At 40.9% G+C, this 24,126-nt stretch overlaps 2 protein-coding genes across 7 annotated transcripts in view; one reads left to right on the top strand and one right to left on the bottom strand.

The window, feature by feature from the left end:
- The window catches only part of LOC128433759 (sialidase-3), a 31,135-nt gene extending 13,693 nt beyond the window's left edge, over nucleotides 1-17,442 (bottom strand). Inside the window, exons 1-3 of one of the 5 annotated variants that reach the window (XR_008336495.1) lie at nucleotides 17,293-17,442; nucleotides 16,335-16,436; nucleotides 15,365-16,083 (exon numbers count right to left, since the gene is read on the bottom strand). The gene's annotated coding sequence lies outside the window, so the exon portion shown is untranslated. Of the gene's footprint in view, nucleotides 1-15,364; nucleotides 16,087-16,334; nucleotides 16,437-17,158 lie in introns of those variants that run through there. The other 4 variants (XR_008336483.1, XR_008336489.1, XR_008336477.1 and 1 more) reach the window with 4 other exon arrangements.
- On the top strand, nucleotides 15,848-24,078 carry lyl1 (LYL1 basic helix-loop-helix family member). Of its 2 annotated transcripts, none has more exons than XM_053417805.1 (5): nucleotides 15,848-16,146; nucleotides 16,324-16,574; nucleotides 17,685-19,054; nucleotides 21,180-21,277; nucleotides 22,124-24,078. In XM_053417805.1, the coding sequence occupies exons 3-5, from the start codon at nucleotides 18,330-18,332 to the stop codon at nucleotides 22,642-22,644; spliced, it is 1,344 nt and encodes a 447-aa protein (XP_053273780.1). In that variant the 5' UTR covers nucleotides 15,848-16,146; nucleotides 16,324-16,574; nucleotides 17,685-18,329; the 3' UTR covers nucleotides 22,645-24,078. The 2 variants fall into 2 exon arrangements, with proteins under 2 accessions (XP_053273780.1, XP_053273781.1); XM_053417806.1 differs by having other exon boundaries at nucleotides 22,127-24,078.
- Nucleotides 24,079-24,126: the final 48 nt, after the last annotated feature.

Here is a 24,126-nt window from a genome sequence, read left to right on the forward strand (position 1 = left end):
GAGCTTCTATTTCCAGAGAAACTGACGGGGACCGTGAGAAAGGCTGTGGGTTAGCCATAATGTAATGAGTGGGAATGTTATATTTCACACAATGTAGGGTTAGTAGTCATTTCCATAAATCAATACATTTAACAACAATAGCCATCAAAAACAAAACATCAGAATATTTCAAAGCATATGCAAAGCGTTTTGACCACAAAACCTGCAAAAAGAGCCAATAGAATAAACATAAGGAAAATAAACTAAGTTGGAGCTTTGATTCTCTTGATGTTGATTTAATTTAATATAATTTAGGCTCGGGCCCCACGTTGGGCTCCATTTCTGTAGCGTAGGTTTTCTAAATGGAGAAAATATAAAAGTTGGGCTCCAGACAGGGATTCTTCGCCTGTCAACATTTACAATATATCCCGGTATGAGAGATAACCCGGATAGCTCAGGTACCTAGCTACGCAAAACATCAAAGGAAAATAAATCAAATACAAAAAATACGGTTAATCAGTATATCTTCAATTATCTCATTTACTCAGGTTAACATCAAAAACAAATACGTACGATATATAACTCAACAGAAAAATAACAATTTTCAACCAAAATCTTCAGTATACCATGAAATCAAATTCTTTTCCACATAAGAACAATTAAACGTCCCTTCGTGTAAACTTGTGGAAGAAACGTTCATTAAGAGTTCAAGTTCAAATGTTTGTTGGTGTGTGTGTGTGGGGTTTTGTTGGAGAGGGGAGTTAGGGTCCAAAGAAAAGGTGCAGTTAGGGAAATGTTTGTTCTTTTGCTTAGGAGGGCCTTTATCCCCAGGTAGAGGGAAGAGAAGGGGTATTTTCCAGAGGCAAGCGAGCTTGGTGACGCCAGGAGAGGGTAAAGAGTGTACTTATCTGGCTTCGTCTATCCAGGACTGAGGGAATCGCGTTCTGATCCGAGCAGGGTCCAGGGGTTTAAAATCCACTTCCTGCTCCAGGGATTAACTTGTTCCTCAGGTTCCAGGACGTTGGTGCCATCACTCCATTCAGTTCTTAGTCATCTTTCTTTACTTGTTGAGCTGTTTTTTTTCTCCTTCCTTCCGTCACGCTCCTTCACCTGTTTACACTCCATACTCCTTTGTTTGAGTTTCCCTCTCTTTTTCTCACACAAGTGTGTCACCTTTATTATCTTCCTGGCCCCTCCTTTTCCTGTTGAGGCCTAAAGGGCCATTCTGTCCTTTTAGTTTTCCTCAAATCTGCTACACTGTGCTCTGGGGAATTATCTCAAAATTTTTAGAGACTTTTTTGTTGTCAGGATATTTCCAAGGAATTTTCTTCAGAAATCACCATGTAAAAGTTTGAGATCTGTTTTGAGATTTATTGGGAAATTATCGTCTTATGAAAAAAAAAGTCATGAACACTTTGGAACATTTCTGGGAAAATTCCGAAAGTTTCCTGGGCTTATATAAAAATTGTCCTGTATCTTTCAATATTAATAATACAGTTTAGAATTTTCTTTTTGAACATACTCTGGCAATTTTATGAAAATGTTTTAGACATTTATTGGTGAATTTAGAAGTCTTCCAAGATTATTTCAATAAGATTTTCTTGGAACATTCTGATAACTTTATGAAAATGTACCAGAATTTTCTTTTAATTGGTATATTTCCATAAATGTTCTGTTATTGTCTGCAATTGTTTGTTTATTCTGAGAGAAAAGTCTTGTACTCCTTTCATCTGTTTGCTTTGAAATAATGCTGCAGTTAATGCTTGGAAAGAAATCCGAGTAAAAAGTAAAGTTTGGACTGAAGCATTGATCTATGACCACATTAACAGAGACTGAACATAACGTGGAAAACAGCCTGAGGATCTTTCCGCTCCACCACAACAAAAGATGAGTATCAGATTCCAAGCATGTATGACTATAAATGGAGCTGTCCATCAGATATAACAAAAACTTACACACACAAATGCACATCACTTCATGATGCTCCTCTCATTCATCCCTCCTTACCCCAAAACCAGGAAAGGTTGTATTTATGCTGGAATTATGCTACAAATCTGGAGACCATATGCTGGGACATCCTCAGCTTCATGTCTTTCAACTCAGTTTTTAGTCTTATGAAAGAGTCTACCCAACGCACATGTGAATCTATTTTGCTTTGTATCCCTACTGTTTTTGAAGAGAATCCTAACATTGTGTGGTTGCTGAAAGGGCTCTCTCAACATAGGGGGAGGAACAAGGTGAGACAAACTCAGTGCAGCTTTATATGAACTACTTTGGGCTTGGGTCGGATTCTGACACAAAATACCAAATCCCTGTCGAGTTCTGTCGGCCTCCTGTTGGGTGCGTTTCGTTGAAAGGGGCGGTGCTGAGCTACAGCATGACTCTGCCCTGGCCTGCACATTTACTTATTTCTGTTACAAGCTTCGAGCAACAGGGGAATTTAACACAGAATGTTTTTTTGTTTCCTGGTTCTTCTTACCTTTAAATGTTTTTGCTTGTTTGAAATGTGGTTGTGGACGTGACAAACCGGATCTTGGAAACGGGTTTTAAACTCAGAAAGCATTCTGTGATGTTGTTGGTGTGTCAGCCCATCATCAGAGTCACTGTGTGATGACAGTATCGTCACATATCTCAGAAAACACCTTATCAACCTGGTCTGAAATTTTGGTTTCGTCAAAGAACAAAATACAGATCCTAAAAAAAGTTCCCCTCCCTCTCTGGGAATGTAGTGCAGCCCCAACTGTATAAACCCTGGAGGATACATCATGTAAGAACACAGTGAACATCCCTCACCTCCACCCCCCGCACCGGGGATTAAACACACATGCTACCTACACAGTCACTCACATCAAATTGGTCATGGCCTCCTTGTCTGTCAGCTGTGCTTTTTTCTTGGAAAAGTTTTTGTGAATTGTCGCAGCCCCTGTGCTCCTGCAGCTATCAAAGCAAACAGCCCATTCCAAACAGACAGCTTATGCAATGGACATTAGTTTGATAAGAGATCTATCAATATTGCTTAGAAAAGTAACTGTGACTGATACATAATATTTTTTCTTGAATTTCAGGAGCCTCAAATTCATCTTCACCAACTTGCAAAATCAACATGAGGCAAACAAAAAATGTCTCACATATGAGCAGAGGAAAGGGCGAGCAACGGTGAAGAGAGAGAGTTTTTATGAGAGCACAGAGTCAACCCGGGTGGTCCTTCGCTGCAGGTTCAGATGGGCGAGCTTCTCAACATCACACACCAGCAGAAAAAGCATCCCGCTGCTCCTACGCTCTCCCGGGTTCTCCTTCAGCTGAGCATTACAGGAGAAGCTTAGCTGAGGAGGAGGAGGAAGGTGTCAGTCGATTAAAATAAAAAATGCTGCTCTTGACACTATCATTGCTTCTGCCTCCGTTTCACTTCCCTTGCTATTCCTGGTCACTTCTCCCACAAGTTGGATTGGCTTGATGGGCACTTCTTGCGTACCATACAGTCAAGCTGCTCCCACAACAGCTCAAGGGGGTTGAGATCTGGTGACTGCGCTGGCCACTCCATTACAGACAGCATACTAGCTGCCTGCTTCTTCCCTAAATAGTTATTGCATAATGTGGAGGTGTGCTTTGGGTCATTGCCCTGTTGTAGGAGGAAATTGGCTCCAATCAAGCGCTGTGCACAGGGTATGGCATGGCATTGCAAAATGGAGTGATAGCCTTCCTTATTTAAAATCCCTTTTACCTTGTACAAATCTCCCACTTTACCAGCCCCAAAGCAGCCACAGACCATCACATGACCTCCACCATGCTTGACAAATGGCGTCAGGACTCTTCCAGCATCTTTTCACCTGATCTGCATCTCACAAATGTTCTTCTGTGTGATCCAAACACCTCAAACTTTGATTCGTCTGTCCATAACACTTTTTTTCCAATCTTCCTCTGTCCAATGTCTGTGTTATTTTGCTCATCAATCTTTTCCTTTTATTGGCCAGTCTCAGATATGGCTTTTTCTTTGCCACTCTGTCTAGAAGGCCAGCATCCCGAAGTCGCCTCTTCACTGTATGCGATGACACTGGCGTTTTGCGGGTACCATTTAAAGAAGCTGCCAGTTGAGGACCTGTGAGGCGTCTATTTCTCACACTAGAGACTCTAATATACTTGTCTTCTTGCTGAGTTGTGCACCGTGGCCTGCCACTTCTCTTTCTACTCTGGTTACAGCCTGTTTGTGCTGTTCTCTGAAGGGAGTAGTACACACTGTTGTAGGAAATTTTCAGTTTCTTCAAAATTTCTCCCCTTCATTTCTAAGAACAAGAATAGACTGGCGAGTTTCGCATGAAGGTTCTCTTTTTCTGGCTATTTTGAGAGCATATTCAAACCCACAAATGTGATGCTCCAGATACTCAACTAGCTCAAAGGAAGGCCAGTTTTATAGCTTCTCTCACCAGCTAAACAGTTTTCAGCTGTGCTAACATAATTGCACAAGGGTTTTCAAGGGTTTTCTAATGATCCGTTAGTCTTCTAAGGCGATTAGCAAACACAATGTACCATTAGAACACTGGAGTGATAGTTGCTTGAAATGGGCCTCTATACACCATGTATATATTTCTTTAAAAACCAGACGTTTCCACCTAGAATAGTAATTTACCACATTAGCAATGTATAGAGTGTATTACTGATTCATTTAATGTTATCTTTATTGAAAAAAACAGTGCTTTTCTTTGAAAAATAAGGAAATTTCTAAGTGACCCCAAACTTTTGAACGGTAGTGTATATGAATTTAAAAGTAGGTATTTATGATATAATGCAGGTTGTTAAATCGTGGAAAAGTGCTCAAATGAAAGAAGACCATATGATTTTTGGTTATCTATTTTTACATATTAATGTTTTAGCCTTTATGGTTAAAACTAAAAGCCATAACATACTTTAAAGGAGGATCAAAATGTGTCTTTTGTTTTGTCTCATTCCCTCCCATAAACCCCTTCCTAAAACACCCACACCCACACACACACACACACACACACACACACACACACTGTAAATTTGACAGGCAGTCATCACTAGTTTACACTGTATGGTGACAGAAGTTCCTCTGGGAACTAAAGAAGAAATGGAAAGAGAGCAAGAGTGTGTGTGTGTGTGTGTGTGTGTGTGTGTGTGTGTGTGTGTGTGTGTGTGTGTGTTGTGCGTGTGTGTGGATGTGTTTATGTTATGAATAAAACTAAATGACAGAAATCCAGAGCGTACACACACACACTATCTTGAATGACGAAGAAGTAAAGGGAGCTGAGTGTTATTTCAGTCACAACGTGTCCACTTGTCACTGAGGCCTGTGACCAAAGGCCTTTTTTCATTCCTTTCTTTTTCTCTCAAAAACCATCAAACCTCACATCTGGCGCACAGATGTGTGCCTCTCCTCCATCCCTTGTTTTCTTTATCTCTCTCTGCTTCTTTTTCCTCTGGGCAGGCCTGGTGTTAATCCCTCTCCCTTCCACCTGGTCCAGACCACCCACTCAGCGAGTGGTTCAGCTGCAGCCCACCAGCAGAGTGTCTGTGTGTGTTTGCGTGTGTGTGTGTGTGTGTGTGTGTGTGTGTGTGTTTGTGTGTGTGTGTGTGTGTGTGTGTGTGTGTGTGTGTGTGTGTGTACAGCAGTGTAACAGAATGTCATGTCGACAAAACATGAACTGTTATTGCATTTACAGGGCTCAAACTGCAATGCAGAAAAAAAGGAAATTAATAAACGTGTATGAATTATTAGAGGAAGAAATAGAGTTATTTATGCTTATATATTCATGATAGCTCATAAAATAACAATTCATCTTTTTCTATATTGTAAATGTAACAATTATATAGGCCCTTAACTAGCAATCCTCAGTTCAAGCACGGCACAAGCTACTTAGTGGAAATACGGACAGAAAATGTGTGTTGTCTTTGAGAGAGTGGATGTCATTGTTCAGGCTGGTTAGTCTTTAAGATAAAAATGAATAATACTCAATTCAAGGTGTGTACCAAAAGTACACTCTTAAACTCTTAAAATGTTGATGTTGTAAATGTTGTGTATCTTAAACAAGCACTGTTGCCAGTTTAAATCCTGCAACAGATGAAACATTCACAGGTTAAACAGTTGCAAGATAGTTGAATCATTCTTGGTTTAACTTGAGCTTTTTCTGTTTTTAGGACCATGCACTCGTAATGATGGTAACTTTAAGCCTATTAAACTAGGCCAAGGCCCCATCACTCCACCATGTTTGATGGAACTTGATTGAAGTAGATTTTGCGTAATCCTACATAGAAACAAACAAACAAACAAACAAGGAATGAGTTCAAACTTAACAAGTACTCCACTCAAATACTCAAACAAATGTTTTGAGGCTTGAAGGGGATAAATGATAAGCCTTTGTCTCCATCTAGTGGTAAAAAAAGAAATCCATGGAAAAATACACATTTGCACAGTCGACATTGAGAAAGATGAGCTAGATTTCATGATTAGATAAACAGACAATGAAAATCTATGTTGTGTTAGTTGAATAATAGCAGGATTGTTGACGTGCATATATCGGATAAAAAAAATACTTTGAAGAATATATGTAGAAATTAAGTTTATCCTGTTGAAGACCTTCAAGTAGTAAATTGTATATTAAATATTATTTTCATCTGTGAAATACACAAAGACTACCGGACAGATTACTACCAAACCTGGTGGAAGATGGCAGTATGGAACAGAAAAGACTTCATTTAGTTTGGGATCTGGATCAGGGAGTGGATCCGAGATCTTTTTTTCATTTTCATTACATTGCAAGATGTTTTTCCTCATCTTCTATCGATTTCTCAGAGAATGATTCATGAATCTTGTTGGAAAAAACAGACATGACTGAAATGTATATTTATGAGGGTGGGAAAATATATGCAGATCCAAATGAAAATTCCGATCTAGGGAATTTGAATGTGGTTTCATGAGTGGACTGTTGGTGGACACTGATGCACTGCCCCCTACCCTTTTGGTTAGAGTAAATCTTGTCCCTTGGTGCGGACCGTGCTCTGAGGAACCTTTCATACCTGTTATTTTGGTTCACACTAAACTGAAAACTCTGAAGGTACTGTAATAGAAATTTCAAGGACAAGCACACAGTAATACAATTATCTTTCTGTAAGTTTAATTCATGTCTGCAGACGTGGCTCAAAGGTTAAATCACAGTGACAGATTTAACACAATGGCACCAGAGCTATGGAGTCGCGACACATTTATACTTGACAAGCTCCTCCTTTCCCAGAGGCAGAAGGTTATCCAATCAGCTCCCTGGGTGTCCTGATCAGAATGATCAGACATTCTGCTCTATCTATGTCCAATAGGTCTTCTTGAATTCTGGTCAAGATGACTATGCATAATTTCTCTCTCTCTGGCCCAGACACTTTGAGAGACTCTTGGTGTGAAAACATCTTCCTCAGAGATCCCTTGTCTCTGGCAACTCACACCTACATGCCCCCCGCAGGTGCAGGGACCCCTGCAGTTAACCTCTTGTTTAGCTACATCTGAGGCCTTCCAGGACGCAATACACATAGTGTTTCCTGGAGCAACAATCTGTTCACTTAAAGTTAAGTGAACAGAAAACCCATCTGTTCATGCATTCCTCTACATCCATGTCATTTCTTTCATTAAACATATCTAGATACAGAAATTCCCATCACAATACAGAACAAAAAAAGCTGTCAATAAGAATGAGCCTGTATTTTGATTCACCATGAGTCAGTCAGACTGAGTCACACCTAATGGTGTGTTTCCTATGACCATTGTGTACAGTGGCATATAGTACATGTGTAAAAGCAGAAGAGGTGGTGGCTACATTACAAATAACGTCTACTCATACACAGTAAAACAGAAGCACTATTCAAAAAACAAAAGCACTTTGGATGAAAAAGAAACTGCATGAAGCGTCTATCCAAAACAAACAATCAGGTCCAGAGCCAGGGAGCTCCAAACAGGAACTTATGTATTTTGAATTAGCAGTGACAAGTGAGGCAGAAAGTGGAAAGTGATGCTGTGTTTCCTATTATTGCAGGATGGGGGTCAACAAGAGGGCTGAGTCCCTCCGCCACGCTGCAAACACGGCAGTGGAATTTGGATGGAGGCAGTGCTGATGGTGAGAAATATAAGAGACACAATACACTGTTGTTCCACTCTGTGTCATTGTGACCCGAGGGCTGTTCGGTCAGACACACATGCACACACGCACTAACAAACAAATATACACACAAAATTGTGCAAACATCCACGCATGCAAACATCCACGCATGCAAACACACAAACACACACACACACACACACACACACACACACACACACACACACACACACACACACACACGTATGTACAGCTATCTAACTGAGGACTCATTGGCATATACCCCCACTAATGCTGGCCCGTTCGATTGGTACCATCTACGAGTTTGTACGACCTTGGTAAGTGTAGGTCAGGGTAAGGGTTGTGATTAGGGTTAGGGTTGATATTAGGGTTAGGGTTAGGGTTGCAAGTCTCTATGACCTTCTTGTCCATAACCCTAACCCTAACTCTAGCCTTAAACTCTAACCATACCCCCTCCCTTGCCATAATTGCACAAATTGGGTTTTTCCCTTCCAAAGGTCGTATAAGCTCGGGGATGGGACCAATCAATCGGGAGTGCCCGCGTTAGTGGGGGTAGAGCCTACTCGCAAGTCTCTACGACCTTCTTATCCATAAACCTAACCCTAACTCTAGCCTTAAACCCTAACCGCAGTTTTCAAGGAGTACAACATCAGCCGTCACTTTGCTACGCTGCAAGAACGGCCGGCTACGGCTCAGAGGTTGGCGGCTAATTTACAGACTCAGCAACATCTTTTTCACCGACAAACTGTGATTCAAGAGTCAACTACCAAGGCAAGTTTTTTGCTGGCATTCAAAATAGCAAAGGCTAGCAAGCCCTTCTCCAAAGGCGTGTTTTGTTAAATTGCCTCGCAAATAAATGCTTTGCTACTTGTTAAAGGCCAAATCCTTTCATGTAATGATTTTCCATGTCATTTATATTAGTTCATAAAAACACTCCATCTATCTGGTCCTGGCCCGGCCCCTCTTTCAAATTTTAGAACCCATTGTGGCCCGCGAGTCAAAAAGTTTGCCCACCCCTGCTCTACAACCTTCTTTTATCCATAACCCTAACCCTAGCCCCTAACCCTTTACCTAACCTAACCTAACCCAACCTAACCTAACCCTAAACCTAAACCTAAACCTAAACCTAAACAGTCCATTAAAGGGGGTTCACAAAGTGAAGGGCCAAATGTCCTCACTTTCCCAAAATGCCTCACTCCTTCCCTTGTAGGCTCACACAGGCTTTTGTCAAATGGAAATATTTGTGATTGTGTTGCCAAAAGTGGAAGTGGATATGTGTCGGCTTTTTGAAAAGCTGCAGTTGGCTCGTAAAATTCTGCACGTAATCCTGCTCAGGTGATGACGTTTCAGAGTCAATGGTCAGATTGATCCCTAGAGGTCACATGGTTCTGACCAGTCCTCCCAGTGAGAGCTGCTGGACTCGGTTGTCTGATATTATCTCTTAACTTAAATGACCCTGAAAAGCTTCCAACAGTACAACCACATAATTATTATAGTTAATGCTCATCACTTACAGGGTACAAATATTTCTAACATCACCACACTTGACAACTAATCGTGTACTGTAACACTCACCTTGTCTTATACTTCCAGGTTTGGTTTTCTATACATTTACCATATGGTTGTATTATTCCACCTGCCTTCCTTTCCTCAAACTAACAACACTGTCAATCTACTCTGTCTATTTAAAAGGGGATATCATTTAATGATTAAGAGCAAATTTGAATTGGTTATTAGATTTAACTTGTACTCAGACTAGATATCAGGAAAAGTGGTAGTTGAAAATGTTTAACTTATTCTATAAACTTTTTAAACATAAATTAAATCAACATTCAGAAATTAAAAGATTTTGTGTCTAATGGAATTAGTTCAACAAGGAACAAAAAGAAGACTTACTGCAACATGTTATCTCATAACTAATAATTGTAAATGAACCAGTGTCCCAGACATCTGCAGTTGGAGTCACTGTTTGAACCTCATCCTCTACAGACAACATGATGAGTTACTGACTGTATTCATGGATCAGTATCAGTTACCTCTCTCATCAGGGACAGTTTCCTCCTGGTACATAAACACTATCTACACCCGACCCTGAACTGCTGTGGAATGTAGAGTGTCTGTGTAATGAAGGAAATCATTGGTCGAGTCCATTATGCTCTGATTAGCTCGCTCGCTGCTCTCTCTCTCTCACTCCCAATAGGGTGAATTTGAGTTGTGAGGTACAGGAGATGATAAAGGAGTCAACTCTTCTCCCTCCTCGTGTCTTTTTCACTTTTTTCCCTCCAAACACTCATCGTTCTTTCAACTTCCATCCATGTTCTACTGATATGACAATAGATAATTTACTTTTTAGAGATGTATTTGTGTATGAGGTTGCGGAGCGTCTGTTCCCTCACACCTGTGGCTGTGGCAGACATATCCTGTTTGGAAAAGGCCAAACACCCTCATCCAGCCGTTTACACCCCTCCCCACTAACCCTCCCCTCTGCAAAACCAGGAAGTGTGTGCAGGAAACAGCTGTCCCTCACGTCCGCCCGCTCGCCTCTCGCCAGGTGCATCCTGGGAACGGAGCGATGTGTGACCGTCGACATGTGGCAGACACTGTATGAGGTGTCATTACAGTAATCAGGATCACCGTGAACTTAGAATACAGTAAGAGGATAAAAGTAAAAGCTCCTTGTTTCTTAACATCTCTTCCACTGTTTTGAATTATAGACATGTACAGTTTTTGGGCCGTGATGTTACAGCAGATTTATAATAAAATAATTAATTTGTGTTTAATCTGCTTGATAGAGTTTCTCACAAATGGTCACATCAAAGTCTGTGAACAGGAGTGTCAGGAATAATAAAACATCTCTGGTTCTGCATTGATTACATTTTATTCTTCTGAATTATACATCATGGTTCTCAGTGTTACAGGCACATGATGCCAAATTCTAAACTATTTGTGTTGATCTATTTAGAACCAACATTTTTATCCATATTCTGCACTTTCTCTCTCTCCTTGACATCACTCAAATTCAATTTTTATTCTAAATTAGTAATTTTTGAAAGAAATTACTTCTTCTTTGTCTAACGGTTACAATAATTCATGGATGGTAATGCAAATTTGTGAAATTTGGTTAATCTTGAATGAATTTAAGGGGACAGTTAGGCCTCGTATGATCTCAACACAATTTTTAATTTTTCTAATTATCTTAAAGTTTTACCACCAGAAAAGCATTTAACTGTCCAAACCTGTTTTTCAGAGTTTGATCTGATGATATCTCACATACAATTTATTTAGCACACCTCCGCTAAGGCCCTTTGAATTCCATCAAGCTGCACCAAATTTCACACACTCATTGATATTGTCTCCCTAAGTATGATTTTTTTTAAGTCAAGATCCATGTAATAATTCTTGAGAAATTCACAAAAGGTCTTATTCCACAATGCTAATAAAAGTTTTTTTCCTGATCTGCTCCTTAATCTGGATACGCACCAAAAGTTAATGGATTCTTCCTTGGCCCATGTCCAATCCATTCAGTTGTTTTTGTGTAAACTTGCTGACTAACACACAAATGGACCGAGTTAAAAACATAACCTCCTTGGAAGGAGTATTAAATTCTAGCTCTCTCTCGTGTTGATGCTGTTTTAATTGCATTTCAACATGTTTCCAGTAATCGTCTTCCCCTGCTGATTGCAGAGGGACAGACTGAGTTTATGTCATGTAACTCTAGGTGTTTGATATCAGATTCCAAGCTGGCGATTGTAAAAATCCATCTTCATGTTCAGCCCTGAAGCGCCGTCTCGGTCTGAAACTCTGTACTAAGGCTGAATGGCTGGTCTCCAGGACAATCAGGAAAAATAAACAGAGTCGGCATCTGTCGCAGCCGTGGAGGAGAGAGAGCGTCTGTCCCGACCAGTGCTTGCAGCTTTGTTTGTCACTTTCTCCATGAAATGCTCTGTGTATCGAGCCTCAAACAATTAGGTTCCAGTGATCCCTATCAGCCGGCACACAATGCTGTTTACACGACATGGAGGAAACGTGGCCATGGAGCCCGCTTGGGGGAGTGTGTGTCTGTTTTCTTGGACGTGAGCATTTGTGTGAGTACTTGAATGCTTAGTGTATGTTGGTGTTTAAGTGACGATATTTATGTGCCATAACAATATTACTCCTAATCTCTATTGTCAACTCCAGTTGATCTTAATCCTTGAAATGAGAAATAAAAAAATCTTCCTTTTACAAATGACACCAAATGAATGAAGCATTACTCTGTATGGTATGAGTTTAAGGTAGCTAACATTAACTACCTTTATATCTATGTATGATATTCCTTTTTAGTTGTCTGATGATAGTCCAGTGAAGTGAATTAGGTGCGCATAAGCAGGTGCATCTTTAACCACAGTTTAAATGAATCCACAGAATCAGGAAACCTTACAGTACAGACTGCACGTAAAGATGGACGATATGAAGGCTCCCAAGACGTGAAGCCAAAGACACTCCATTGCCCCCTGGTGGCTGACTACATTATTAGTGGATAGGACCAAATAAAAACTCAAGGCCTCAAATGTTGATCACATGTCTTTATACAGGGGTGTGATTTATATATTAGATTTAAGTTATTGGAACAGTGAGAGTGAGACGAAGAGTAAGAGTGGTAATACTGACATTAGTTACATATGGATGCCTTGTGATAGTTAGATCGTTGAACTATTGTAGCAGCTGCTGAGACTGAATTACTGGGATCATTCATTTATCGTAGAGTGGAAAAAGGGAGACCAGGTTTGGTTTGGATTCTCCAGATACTGAAATATGGATGATGAGCTCCACTGATAAGTATCAAACCTGCACATCCTCAGAACTTCCCAGCCGAGCCCCAACACTCCTAATCTGTTTCATCTCAGAGTGACAATTTAATTCCACAACCTCAAAACTTCAGACACAACTTTAAACACCCAGGGCCACATGGTCGGAGACGTCTGAGCCGTGTGTGTCTGGACGTACGAGGAATTGAGTATTTGGGTGTTGAAATAATTTGAGTGAATGTTTAAGGATCTCTAAACCTCAAACACACATCGTGGGATGGATGGATGGATGGATGGATGAATGGATAGATAGATAGATAGATAGATAGATAGATAGATAGATAGCTAGAGAGAGCGAGAGAGCATTTACCTTTGTTTTTACTCAAGTCTCTCTGGTATCACACACACACAAACTCTCTCTCTCTCTCTCTCTCTCTCTCTCTCTCTCTCTCTCTCTCTCTCTCTCTCTCTCTCCCTCAGTTTATTGAGTGGGGTGTTTTGAGGTAGCATGCAGGAGGAGGGCGTGCCGGTGCGGCTCTGAGATTAAAACAATCCTCTCTTGATTTCTTCCGCACTCAAGGGAGAAGCGGAAACTGTCTGTTATCGCGTGTTTCTATTATTATTCCCCTTTACAGTTTGGGTGTTCACACGGGGCTTTAAATGAGGGAGCCGACGATTTGTCCTGTGTGTGTGCGAGTGTGTGTGTTTTTGCTTTTCAGAAAACAGTGACTGTCAGCTGAGAGGTCAGGGCATTACAGTAGGACGGGGGGTAAACCCCACAACGTACACTAATGAGTTGTCCAGCTGCTCACAGGGTCTCATCTGACTCACCTCATAACACAACAGGGACCATGGCTCCAGACTATGACACTCAGTTTATTGGTTAAAGCAATTAAGCACCTTCTGAGTTTGGGTTCCTTTTGAATCATTTACTGTGAACTTCTCACCTCAGCAACAGAGGTTCTTTTGTGGATTTAAATGTGGTTTCAGAAGGGGACTGGGGCCTTAGTGGAGGTTTGCATGTTCAGGAGACTCACGCATATTTAGTACTAATCTCTCAAAGTAGTATTACAGAAGTGAAGGAGGGCTGAAAGTTCTCCTTCACTACTTCCTGTATACACAAATGTTGCTGAAAAAAATCCAAGTAATACAACTATGATGAGTCAATATGCACATTAAGAGCTTTTACTCAGATCTATTGCAACCACTGAAAATATTAGATAACATTTTAGTTCAAGTTAATGCAATAACTTCACTGCACGTCAATGTGACAGCAGAAATAAAGCTGTTACACAATCTATAAAATCTAATAAGTAAATTATTCTGAATTTTGTCCCATTTTGTCAATTTAAGCTGAGACGAATAAAGTATAATTTAAAATCGATTTGACCTGCTTTTAAATATGTATTTATTTGTCTTTTATAGATTCAATAGCATTTCCGTTGATTATATTTCGAATGATCCCCACAAAACAACAAGCACAAAACAGAAACCTTTAAAAACTTTTAATAAAAAAAGTTTGACAGTATTACATGTATTACATGTAACAGGAAAAAGCTAAAATCCCAAAGGAATTCTCTCTGTCCCTCGTGAAGCTTTTTATATGTTTCAGGCAAATTCATGCAGCATCTGCAGGTGTCACGGTGCCACTGCAACGTTCTTCTCACACTCAGAGTGTGATCAGCCGGAACCACAGCTGCTGCTGGACGCACACGAGTGTGACAGACCAATGGATGATACTGACTGCTCCTAATGTCAGCACGTTCAGAGCCCTGGGCAGCCTATTGTTTATACCAATATTTTGAAAATGATCACAATGATGATGATTATGAGGATGATGGTGGTGGAGGTGAAGTTGACGACAGATTTGTTGAGCAGTTGCTCAACAGACTTTCCTCGTTCCCAGGACCTTTAAGGCCACATAACTGTAAAGCCCTTATAATGTTTGTCTTTCAGTCTGTCTAAGAAGGAAATGACTAGGGGAACGCAAAAAGAGGTGCTGACCTTGAGGTTGTGACACACACACATACAGCCACACACACACACGCACACGCACACACACACACACACACACACAAACACACACGCACACACTCACGCACACAGAATAAGTGAATAGAAATTGGTGGGCACGAGGGAGAAAGGAAGGAAGTTAGGGAGCACTCGGAGAGGAAAGTTACCATGATGACGACTTGTTGTGTGTTGGTCAGCAGTGACACAGGTGCGCTCTGATGTCAGAAGAAGTGATCTTAAAATAAATTTGATTATGATTTCAAAGAGCCAGAAGGGACGTGTTCTTACTAACTTAAACGTGAAATATATAACATTTTCTACAATCGATGATAAAGAAAATCATAAGCCAATTTTGCCCGACATTACTTTAAATGATAAATCATTTACCACATATTTGCCTGTTGATTTGCGTTAGGGCCACCTAATCATTTAATTACCAATTAATTTGAGTAACTCAACACAAACAGCTTTAATTCTCTCCACTCATTTTTATTAATTTGTCTCAAATCTGGTAACTCAAATAACCTCAATGTGTTTATGTAATGTTGCTATAAACAAATATCATTTGGAGATATATAAACAAATTTTATCATTTTAAACAAAGATGTCGAACTGGGTGATTCCCCAAGCAATTGTGTGAGTGGTGGCATTGTCTATACGTGCACGATCACTGTATGTGTGTGTTTGTACGGATGAGCACATGCACGTGTGCACAATTCATCATTGTCTGTTTATTATATTGTGATATAAGGGCAGTTGCAGATATATTCTTGGATGCAGTCCAGGTCCCTTCAAAGTCTGGCACTGACCAGTGTGTGTGTGTGTGTGTGTGTGTGTGTGTGTGTGTGTGTGTGTGTGTGTGTGTGTGTGTGTGTGTGTGTGTGTGTGTGTGTGTGCTATGAGAAGTGTGTGTGTGCTGGTATTGGTGGTGGAGCGGTGGGAGGGGGGCTGGTGGAGGTTCCTTATCTACAGGCCACAGGCAGCTTTTGAGGCTCTTATCAGCAGCCACCACATTGTACGAACACATCCTCTTGTCCAGCAGGGAGCGGAAAACCCTCCTTGCATCATGGTTCCCTCTCTCTCCCTCTCTCTCCCTCTCTCTCTCTCTTCCCCCTTGTCTCTCTCTCCCACCTCACACTTGCCTGTACCAGACTCTCTGCGACTGGCAACCAACTCGAGCATTGTGTCTTCTTGGCGAAGAGCGTGAGGGATAGACCGAACAGTGAAAATGAGAGAGAAGAGTGACAGAGGTGAGAGTGACATATGAACTTTGAGTGTGTCTTCATTCGGAGGAGCGACTTCACGACAAAAGAAAACTAATATAAACGGCGATCCTTCTCATTCTGTCTACATGTGTCTGTGAATACCCTGGACTTTTTTTTATTATAATTACTGTTATTATTTAATTTCGAATAATACATTTTCAGAGGGGTCTCACCTGAGCACGAGGAGTTATGTTGACTGGTGTCGGACAGTTTGGCTCCATCTCTGACCTCAGGGACTGACAGACAGTGACAGACTGCAGAGGAGTGTGAGCGACCTGAAGGAGGAGGAGTAGTGGAGGAGGAGGAGGAGGAGAAAGACGTTAAACACTGAGGAGATAAAACATGTGCGTTCACACATCACTGGAACTCTGATGGATTTTACAGGACAAACAGATGGATGTCATCATGTGTCTGTGAGTATTAAAGATCATTAGACGTTTCGTTTATTTCACTTGACTCGTGTTTTGGTCTGTGAGCTGTTTGCAGCATTTTATTATTTTAACTAATATTGATAATAATAAAATGATGAGAACAATAAGTATAAAGCAGAAGTTTCGGTTGTTATGTCATCTACTTGTTTGTACATTCAGTAAAATAAAATAAAAAATCATGTGGGTTGGAAAGTGCTCTGCTTATGAAATGATCATGTATATTATTTAAATATATAATATAATCAGCATTGTGAGGCAATAACCAATGCATAAATGTCATGAACGACATTTGTAGCATAAAGTTTCAGCGAATGCATCCAAAAATATTTGATATGAGTAATTTAATAAAGTATTTGTTATTAGCTAATTTTGTATAAACGTTCAGTTAAACTCTCTGTGGAAAGAGGTTCCCCTTGACAAAATATTACATTTAAATAATAAATAAATAAATATAAACAAATATTAAATATATCCTATCGACTCTACAAAATAAAAACATGTAACTTTTTGCTTCTTAGCTTCTTAGAAAAATAACTGCCACAGATTATTCTTTCAGGATAACTAACCTTATAGTGATGAGTATTTAACACGGTCCCCTTTGAGAAATTCATCAGTGATTCTGTCAGCTTCCCTAATGGTTCGTTTAACCAAGGTGTTTAAACGGAAATGAATATAAAACTGTGACATAAAAAGATTGTACCTCAGAACAATGACCCGACACATCATCTTTAAAAAAACGGAACAGTCCGAGCGAAAAGTCACGACCACGAGAAAAGATAAAACAGGAACAATTGCGATTGCAAAACCTGAGACATCATCATGTGTTCGCCTTGCAGAGCAGAGTGTGTCTCCCTGCTTGAAGACACGGCAGCAGAGCTTCATCAGAATCTGTAAATCTTCCATGAAGTGAATTCAGATTCAAACAGTAGAACACCTTCCGCTTAAAAATCCCCTAAAACAACTTCATCACAGTTTAGTTCAAGGTCTTGTGCAAACTTTGACCTTTGACCACATTTCCACATCTTTTCCATTAATATAAACCATGCATATATCTATATATCCTGAGTGAGCTTTTCTTCTTTTGTTCAACAGACTCTTTGATACCAATCCAATCTTCCCTGGTCTGGGATGTTCTGAATGCTTTAAAGGATTTTGACTCACATCCTCAAACTAAGCGCAGACGGACATATAGACTGAAGGACTCATCAAGAGCAGCCACCGGGGACTCGTCCGAAAAGTTGAATCCGCCGCTCAGGATGTACTGTCAGGAAAATAGAGTCATCCAGTTCAAATCTGACCAAAAAAACCCACTTCAGCTCTGCGCTGCATGCACCCACAGACAACACTAGAGAAGAAGCTCTTCATTCATGACTGCAACACGGATATAAATATATTTTGTTTCATTTTGCGTTTCTATAATCATCCAGCGGGGGATGGATTGAAGACTCAAATGGTGACCCTGTGTGGCGGCAAAAAGACCAACTGACAATTCTATATGTTAGAGCAAGAAAAAAGCTGCACAGTCTGCAGGAAAGTGGAGCAAAGGAAAAGGAAATAAAGAACTTCCAGTCACCTTTAAGGGAAATACACAAAGGTTGGGCTGTGAGAGATTTAAAAGGCTTTAGCTGCAGGTGGAACATGTTAGTAACTCTCATACACATATAAAGACACCCAGCTCACAGCACGTGGGCAGCAGAGAGAACTAGACTGTGGGATTCCCTCTGGGGCTTCACCATCATGATGGAGAAGCTGAAGCCCACCACTCCACCCACCTCACCCCCGAACCGATCTCGACCCTCTTCCTCCTCCTCCTCTTTCTCTGCCTCCTCGCCCACGTGTGGGTCCGTGGAGCAGCACAGCCCCTCGGAGAACCAGACTTCAGCTATCAGCAGCCCGTGTCCTGCTAAGAGGACAGGGCCCAGGGGACACACAGATGTCCCTAACACTGTCTCCATTCAGTCCTCCATCACCACAACAACGTCGTTGGCCAATCACTGTGCGGATAAAGCTGTTGCGCTTGAGCCCATCACCATGGAGACCAAGCAAGAGCAGGGGGAGAAGCAAGAAGGAGGAAAGAGCACAACGGCCCCTGGTGCTACCTGCTACAGGTCCCCAACTCTGTCTTCTCCTCCTCCGCTCCTCCCAGCTCCGGCCAAGACATCTCCGTGTACGCTCCCACCTCCAACCGCTATATCATCATCCTCATCATCCTCTCCTCTTCCTCCCTACATTCCGGTCATCAGTCTCGGTCACAGCAAGCCACCTCTGCCGCTGCCCAACACCCCTCTGACCGCCCTCCATCCGATCCCCGGCCTCCTGCACAGGCCTCATGGGGGCATTCGCCGCGGCCATCAGACCTGTTTGACTGTGGCGTGCACTGGGGGTCCTGGAGGTCCCTCAGCTCACTCCCCGGGGTCCCTGCTGCCTCAGCAGTACCTGCCAGCACACGCCTTCTTCAGCAGGTGAAATTTGGCGTTTTGTTTTTGGAATTATCCATTTTGACAGTGTTTCCAGTATATTTAACCTATGAAGACAAAAAATATCGCTATACTCAACATTGGCATTTTCGCATCTGCGATTTTTTCATTTTTTAGGCCTAACAAGGAGCAGTCATAAGATCCTTATTACTAACAGACAGAATAAGTGATAAATGGACAGTAGTAATATCTAGCACATTTCTAGTCTTAGCGACTAATCAAATTTCTTTACAGTACATGTTACATTCACTCAAGGCACTTCTATATCTCTCATACAACTGATTCATAGACTAATGACACAACCATCAGGGCAATTTGGGGATTAGTTGTTGTTCCAACATGATAATGGACAACCCGCTCTACCTCCTGCCACAGCCTTCCCTGCTGATTTTATTTAGCTTTAAGGAAAGGGCCTGCTCTTATATCTTGTCCGGGATTAAATAATCCTATTAATAAAAAGTCAAATAATGCAGGATGTTGAACTTCTGTCAGAGGTATGTATAGGAATAAGAATAAGACATTATTTTTATAGCATTTATTGAATCTAAATACTGATGTATGAAAACAAACAAAACCCGTTAAAATGAGGTAAGAATAATGCTTTGACACGCTTTCTGATAAAAATATGTTTTTAGATGCAGCATCCGCTCCCCACAGAATATCCTGCCGTATATTAAGTAAGACAAATCAATGTCACAGACTCCTCCATCTACAGTACTTTTTTAACAGGAACACAAGCAGATGTGTGTCACTAAACTATCAAATTGACTAAATGCGGCTTCGGGAGATGTTAAAGTTTCTGTTTCACATAAAACCTCAACTGCTGGGATTCCATACTGCCTGCTCTGTGACATGACAGCAGGATGTGTGCTGTTATAAAAGAGCCTCACATTTCTCACACTAGATTTACTGAGAAATGTTATTTAATGCTTTTGTGGTTGTGCGTTTTGTTGCAGAAACCTGTAAAGGCTGTCATTTTAAAACTCTACATTATTATTTTAGTTGCAGCTAAATTTAGACATTGCACTGACGAACAAGACAAGCAAAGTTCTTTTGGGGTTTGAGGAATTGGCACCTGGTAGATTACACTTGTGAAGTAATGCATTCATTTTTTTGACTTTATAAAGCCCTCCTACTGTTCATCTATCCTCTACTCCAAAAAAGGGTTTTCCACAGTTTTCTTTCTGCAACAAAGGAGCACAAGCTATATTGAAAAAAGGGACCCCCCACCCCACTGTGGCTACATCTATGATTTCCCCATCTGTCATGGAGGTGTGGGAATAAGATCGCCTCCCCACTTCTCTCTGGTTTGTTTGTAGAAGGAAGCGTTGGTCTGTTTCATCCTCCTGAAGAAGAATCAGGCAGTAGCTAGGCTTAATGAGACCGAGCTAAAACTGTGCACGTACATTCCATCAACGCCAGAAATATATTCCCACCTCAGTTACTGGCTTTCACTGTCTTCCTGCTTTCTCCAGCCACTCTGCTCAGCCTTATTCAAAACAAGAGACTCTGCAAAGACCCAACTTGTTTGTTTTGTTAGGAAATGTAAGAATATGTTGTTGTTTTTTTAACACTCACTCAACTGAATATAATATTCCAGAGCAATTTAAGACCTACTGAACAGCTTCACTTTTATTTAATTAATCCTCAGATCCTTCTGATATTTCTCATTAGCAGAGGACAATTTTCACTCAGATTTAGAGGAGCCACATCTTGATGGAATGACTTTTGACAGGTGGCAAATAACTTTATTATAAAATGTTACAAAAAATGCTTAAAATACTATTTAGTTTTACCGCTGTTCATGACTATTCATATTAGTTTTACTATTGATTACTTTGATCAGGAGAAAGTTTTGTTGTTTGGTTAGAAATGAGAAATAAGTTCTTGAATTGAATTTAATGTCATTAATTGAGTAATTAACTTTCTCTCCCCTGAACCCTATATTATTTGTCTTGTTACTTTTATACTTGTGCAAATAAATAAATTACCATTAAAAACATTAAAACTGTTTTATATACAGTTGCATAAAAAATAAATCTGGCTAATTCTGTATGCAATTACCAAAATGTCCCACTTACACACAATGTGCTGTGCTTTCTGTCTCTAGCTCATACCTGGGTCCCTCAGGAGGAAACTATGGCGTCCTCAACAACAGCCGCATCAAGAGGAGGCCGTCGTCACACTTTGAGATGGAGATCAATGACTGTGAGTTTCACACGTGGACACAGATGCAATGATATTACCTCCGACAGTCATGAGAGTCAGGTGTGATATTTTAAGAGCTGCATTTAAAGGAGAGACGTTTGGAAATGGCTTTTTTCTCTTTATCATCAATTCCCATGTTTTCATTTATGTCTTGACACCTTTGTGGCTTTCAGTGCAGAGTATTTACTCGATTTTTTAAAGATGAATCTCAAGCACATATACTGACTATACTTAAGGTGGTTATTTAATGCCCTAATTCCTGTGGGCATCGTAGGCTTCCACAGTAAAAGGTACATGTGTTAGAGTTCTATTTTCAGCCATGGATTAATACACATCACTCTAATGAGTATTTACAGCAGCACTTAGTGTAAAGTGTGTGAGACTGATTTAAAATGAACTAGAAGTGCTCCAACAAGGTCCAAAGGTCTCCTCATGAAACCACATATAAACACACTGGATCTGTTTATTTATTTTTATCTGCAGCAAAAATGCTCGTTATAACACACACACTCATAAATATCAGTCCCCTAAATGTGTCTAATTTTTTTCAGCAAGATCCATGAATTGCAAACTGACAAAATCAACGAAATTGTTGAAAAACATTTGCAATGTTTAAGAAAGTCATACGAAATCTTGGCTCCGCCCCCTGATCCATATGAAAACCCTGAAGGGTCACGATGAGAATTTATATTGAGGATTACTTTTGCATTATATCGTAAAACTATTGCGTGGTTATTGGAGGTATGCGCTCAACTGAGTGCCATTCTACAGTTTGTACTGTTGGATCCATGTATTGTAGCTTTTGATGTTCATTTATAAATTGACCCTCTGTTTATGTGTTTCCAGCAGGCCCCCCTCAGAAAATCGCTCGTCGCGTCTTCACCAACAGTCGTGAGCGCTGGCGGCAGCAGAACGTGAACGGGGCTTTCTCTGAGCTCAGGAAACTCATTCCCACTCACCCACCGGACAAGAAGCTCAGCAAGAATGAAATCCTGCGACTGGCAGTAAAGTACATCAACTTCCTGGTCACTCTGCTCAACGACCAGGCCGAGGACAAGAGCCAAGACTCCGCTGAGGAGGAGGAGGCTGAGGATGAAGGTACGGCAGAAGGCTCGGACAGCAATAAACTGAACTCCCCTTTTCGGTCCCGCGCCGCTCTGCCGCCCTCGGCCATCGTGGCAAAAGCCCGCAGAGACTCCACAGACTCAGTTGTTGCCCTGGCTAATTCCCCAGTGACATCCAGTTGCTATGGTGACACGGACAGTGAAGAAAGCTTTGGGGCTAAGACCTCTTTGGTGACCCAAGGTATTCTGGGAAAGGTCAAGGGTCAGATGAGAATGGTGGCTGCCGCGAACGATGAGAGGTGACCCCGGAGAGGTGCAAACAAAGAAGTGTGCAGCCGGCGGGAGTTTAGCTGCCACACTGACGGAGAAAGACAGGACGATGGTCTGAGAGAGTTCCCGGAGCCGGCATGGTTCACTCCTCACATGCTGCTCCAGCTTCACCTCCCAAATCATGTGAATAAGAGGACGACTCGCTGTTGGTGATATTTTGCCATTTTAACTGTCTCTATATTGATTGATTACAAGGCTCTGTGTTTTCAAAAAGTCTGCAGGAGGCTGACAGACATGCATTCTATTTTCTGTTGTTTATTTCCAAAATAATGTGTTCTGTGGTTAACATTACACCACAGTGTCAAACCATTGGAGTTCATCATGTGGCTGATTTATGCAGAACAGAATCCTGGAAATATAGTTACATAATATTTCAGGCTGGATTGATGTTCTAACATGTTTTAATAATAAAAAATCTAATAATCAGGATCTTGAATCCCCAATCTGTCTCCCCCCAACAACAATGTAGAATCTCTAAAAAGATATGGGATGATCATGACACACTCTGAAACTGAGAGAAGGTGTTTAACAGCTTGAAATGTAATTTAATCAAATAATCTAATGAAAGCATGTTAAAATATCTACTCAAGAAATGTATGGGAATCTTTACTTCCTCCATGTTGAGCTCAATTGTTGGAGGAGTTGATTTCCATGTGATTGACATGTGATTGGACCTTACTTCAACTAAGAGCAAACTATAGATTAGGAGCAAATGCCTCTGCCTCCAGGATCCTAGCTCAGTTTCAGATCAGAGCTGCATGTCAACACTGCTGAAGATCCTGTGATTGGCAAACCTCATGATCGTGGCAATCTCAGAAAAACTGCGTGTTGTAGACTTAACTCTGAAATAACAGACAGTTGTCCCTTTAAAATTCAAGTTTCAACATTTCAGACCTGTAAATTCACCTCTGTTCAGATCACATAAAATGTTTCGAAGCAGGCAAACAAACTGATGCACTTGGAGAACAGGGATTCATTTAAGATTCCGAGAATGTGTTGTAAAAACTCTGCAATCAAGAGAACTGCAGTTTTGAAAAAGGGAAACTCAAATAGTAAGTAACATTGGCAGAGATTAGTGTTTTATTTTTCAGCCTATCACAACATTGTGCAACCTTTCAACGCCTTTTTTTCAGTTGCAGAAAATGTCATCATTTATATCCCATAAAAAGAGGGTTCAAAGACTTTCAGTGAAAATGCAGCCTCAGGTGTTTCTATGTTAATAAGCAGCATCTCCTCTGTTGTGCGTTTGAAGAAATGCAAGACACGCATTCCTGCATTTCAGTGTTGCAGTTTTGGACGTTCCTGCTGTCTTCACTGTCAGGGAAGCAGGGCCGATGGTCCCGCCCTGACATTGTGACACACTTGTACCAGACAGAAATAAAGTGCGTCTCAGTTTGCTGTTCCTTATTTGACATCCTCTTACTGCGTTACTAAGACTGCTCTTCGTCAGCACGA

Source organism: Pleuronectes platessa, chromosome 3, assembly GCF_947347685.1.
Source record: "Pleuronectes platessa chromosome 3, fPlePla1.1, whole genome shotgun sequence".
Taxonomy (NCBI): domain Eukaryota; kingdom Metazoa; phylum Chordata; class Actinopteri; order Pleuronectiformes; family Pleuronectidae; genus Pleuronectes; species Pleuronectes platessa.

Bases quoted from the DNA above. Each gene is read 5' to 3' on its own strand.
- lyl1 (XM_053417805.1), top strand. From the start codon at position 18,330: ATGATGGAGAAGCTGAAGCCCACCACTCCACCCACCTCACCCCCGAAC. The intron at 19,055-21,179 runs GTGAAATTTGGC...TTCTGTCTCTAG, and splicing joins GCACACGCCTTCTTCAGCAG to CTCATACCTGGGTCCCTCAG. The intron at 21,278-22,123 runs GTGAGTTTCACA...ATGTGTTTCCAG, and splicing joins TGAGATGGAGATCAATGACT to CAGGCCCCCCTCAGAAAATC.